The sequence below is a fragment of the Rana temporaria genome, chromosome 10, assembly GCF_905171775.1.
Source record: "Rana temporaria chromosome 10, aRanTem1.1, whole genome shotgun sequence".
NCBI classification, from domain to species: domain Eukaryota; kingdom Metazoa; phylum Chordata; class Amphibia; order Anura; family Ranidae; genus Rana; species Rana temporaria.
Genome location: NC_053498.1, coordinates 23,734,958 through 23,738,383, shown reverse-complemented (window position 1 = coordinate 23,738,383; position 3,426 = coordinate 23,734,958). Strand labels below are relative to the sequence as shown.

The 3,426-nt window shown below is 41.0% G+C and overlaps 1 protein-coding gene across 1 annotated transcript; it reads left to right on the top strand.

Annotated features, from left to right (window-relative positions):
* The first annotated feature begins 2,124 nt into the window (after positions 1–2,124).
* LOC120915816 (chemokine-like receptor 1) lies at positions 2,125–3,109 on the top strand. Its single transcript, XM_040326614.1, is given in 2 exon segments — positions 2,125–2,921; positions 2,923–3,109. Coding segments are annotated over 2 exon segments (975 nt in total). The 5' UTR covers positions 2,125–2,133.
* Positions 3,110–3,426: the final 317 nt, after the last annotated feature.

Genomic DNA, 3,426 nt, shown 5'->3' with positions numbered 1-3,426 from the left:
GTGCAGGGCGCATTTGTCTTGGCACAGCTGTATTTTTGTATATATGCGTACTGTCGGCACCTAGGGGTTAAATGTTTCCTTGATAATAAATTAATAAAGATGTACTGTATATATGCTAATATTATTTTGTTGATTTTGTGCTGTGCTTCCTTTTCCATTTGTCATAAAGGGTTTGGTTTACTAAAACTGGAGATTGCAAAATCCGGTGCAGCTCTGCATGGAAACCGATCAGTTTCCAGATTATTTTTTTTGTGAAAGCTAAACCACTTAGATAGACCAGGTCTATTTTTCAGAATTCAGACTTGATGTTTATGTTAAAGTTTAAGTTAAAATAATTTTTTTTTGCTAGAAAATTACTTAGAACCCACAAACATTCAATATGTTTTTCAGAAACCCTTGGCGGCCTTCCAAGTGCATTTTTTTTAACAAAATACACTATTTTGAATTAAAAAATAAGACAACAGTAAAGTTAGCCCAATTTTTTTAAATTGATACCCAACATGTCACGCTTCTTAATGAAATGGCGACAAACTTTGACCCCTAAAAATCTCCATAGGCAACTTTTAAACATTTCTACAGCTTACCAGTTTTGAGATATAGAGGTCTAGGTCTAGAATTATAGCTCTTGCTCTAACGATCATGGCGATACCTCACATGTGTGGTTTTAACACCGTTTTCAAATGCGGGCGCAACTTACGTACGTGTTCGCTTCTGCACACAAGCTCAGCTTTACATTTTATTATTTTATTGTTTTCTTATTTGTTTTACTTTTTATTTTGACACTGTCCTTTTAATAAAAATGTTTTGGGTCACTTTTATTCCTATAACAAGGAATGTAGATATCCCTTGTAATTAAAAAAAAAGCATGACAGGACCTCTTAAATGTGAGATCTGGGGTCAAAAAGACCTCAGATCTCATATTTACACAAAAATTCAATAATAAAAAAAAAAATTATGTCATTTTGTTTTTAAAAAAGAAAAACAAATCCCCTTTAAGACCATTGGTGATGTTTAAAATCACTTCCGCCATCCAATGGTGTGGAGCCAAGCGGGGGCCATCTTTCCCTCACTCTGCATCCAGCCTGTGAGGGGAGAGGACTCGATCATCTCCGCCGCTACCAATGGCTCCGGTAAGTGGCGGAGACCGCCGGAGCACGGCAGGAGGGGGGCCCCTCTCCCACCCCCGATAAAAGTGATCTTGCCGCCACTGAGACCACTTTAATCTGAAAGTGGACCAAGCGCTGTTGAAGAGGATAGCTAGCTGCTGCCCTAACAACGGTATTCCACTTCAAAAAGCCTACATACAACTGCGGCGGGCGGTCCTTAAAGCGGAGGTTCACCCTAAAACATGTATATACCATTCCAACCAGCATACTGCCGACATGTACAGTATGCTGGTTCTTTTATTTTTTTCGCTGTACATACCGCCGTATAGCTATTTCCCCCCCCCCCCCCCCCCCCCCCCCCCCCCCCCCCCGGCTTCCGGGTATTGAATCCCGCGGGACTGGCCGTTCCTATTCAGAGGCTAAGTGATTGACGTGATGACAAAAGTTTCCCTCCGGCGCATAAGCGAGTCACCAGTTTCTGAAAGAAGCCAAACTGCGAGTCGGCTCTATACGGCGCTATACGGCGCCTGTGCACCGATGTTCAGCTTCTTTCGGAAACTGGTGACGAGCATTATGCGCTGGTTGGAGGCTTTTGTCATCACTTAGTCTCTGAATAGGAACGCCCAGTCCCGCGGGATTCAATACCCCGAAAATAGCTATACGGCGAAAAAAAAGCATACTGTATGCTGGATGGAATGGTATATACATGTTTTAGGGTGAACCTCCACTTTAAGTAGTTAATTGAACAAGCTGAAGTTGGAAGCTGATTGGCTACCATGCACAGCTGCACCAGATGTTGCTCTCTTCGGTTTTAGTAAATGAACCCCAAAGTTATTTTGTAAAACAATAAAAAATTGTTCATAAAATTATAAAAATGTATTTGCCTCCCAGTTTCCTTGGTCAAGATGTTTCTTCAGAGGTCTCAGTGTGCCTTTGCTACATTGTATCTAAATATCATTTACACCTATTGGTTTTGATTTTGCAGAGCTTCAAAACGTGATATCTGACTCCTGACATGTCTGGAAGTATGGGGACCAACACTACTAAGGAAACTAATGCAATGTTTAAAATACTTAATGTTTCATGCATTATGGTTTTATCTGGGATCTGTTTGCTGGGAATCACTGGAAATGGTCTGGTCATCTGGTTTGTTGTCTTCAGGATGAAGAAGACGGTCAACTCTGTTTGGTTTCTAAGTTTAGCTTTTGCCGATTTTACCTTCTGCCTTTTCCTACCCTTAACTATCACTCACTTTGCCCTTGACGGTCACTGGCCATTTGGAAGCTTCATGTGCAAGCTTAACTATTTTGTATTATATCTCAATCTGTCTGCCAGTGTCCTACAACTCACCATCATCAGCATTGATCGCTGTATCTCCGTAGTCTTCCCTGTCTGGTGTCGGAACCATCGCACCGTGAGATTGGCTGTGAAAGTCGTTCTTGTACTTTGGATTATATCTCTTCTACTCAATGTAGCTTACTTTACAAATACACACATATATGATGCAAATGATAAATTTGTGTATTGTTTTGAAGATTGGGTAATGGACAAAGTACAAATTATAATAAGATTTATTGTTCTGTTTGTTATCGCTTTCACTATCATTATCTTTTGTTACACTGTCATCTTTTTGCGTATTCAAAGAAACCGCAGAGCAACATTTACCAAACCTTTCAAAGTGATTGCTGCCGTCATCATTTCCTTCTTTATTTGCTGGTTTCCTTACCATGTATTTTCTATCATGGGTTCATACGGAAGCAACACATTGCAATATAATTACTGGTTTGTAATTGCTATAGGCAGACATGTAACATGTTTTGGCTTATTCAAACAGCTGTGTGAACCCTCTTCTCTACGTCTTCATTGGCCAAGACTTCAAGCAAAAATTCTGGAGTGCCATTAAATCAGCATTTGAGAGAACTTTTATCGAAGATGCCAACATGACAGATCCAAATCCAAATAGACACCGGTTTTTAACTGATTACGCAATGAGCCAAATGTGATAGAGTTGTTTAACTCTATCACAAGGGGTTAACATCAGGAGCAATCCAAGGGTTAAGTGTGTTCCTAGGGGTGCTTTCTAACTGTGTGGGGCATGGACTGACTGGGACAACACAGAGACCTGTGTTCCTGCTTAGCTTAGTCACTGTGTACTTCCCTGATAGAACGGTGATCTGCCTTGTTTACATAGGCAGAACACTGTTCTGCCTCTCTGGGGAACGATTGATGGGTCCTGGCAGACATCGCGTGCGCCAGACCCTCTGATTGGCTCTTACCCTGCTATCTATTGCATGAAATGATGTACAGGTACGTCATATTG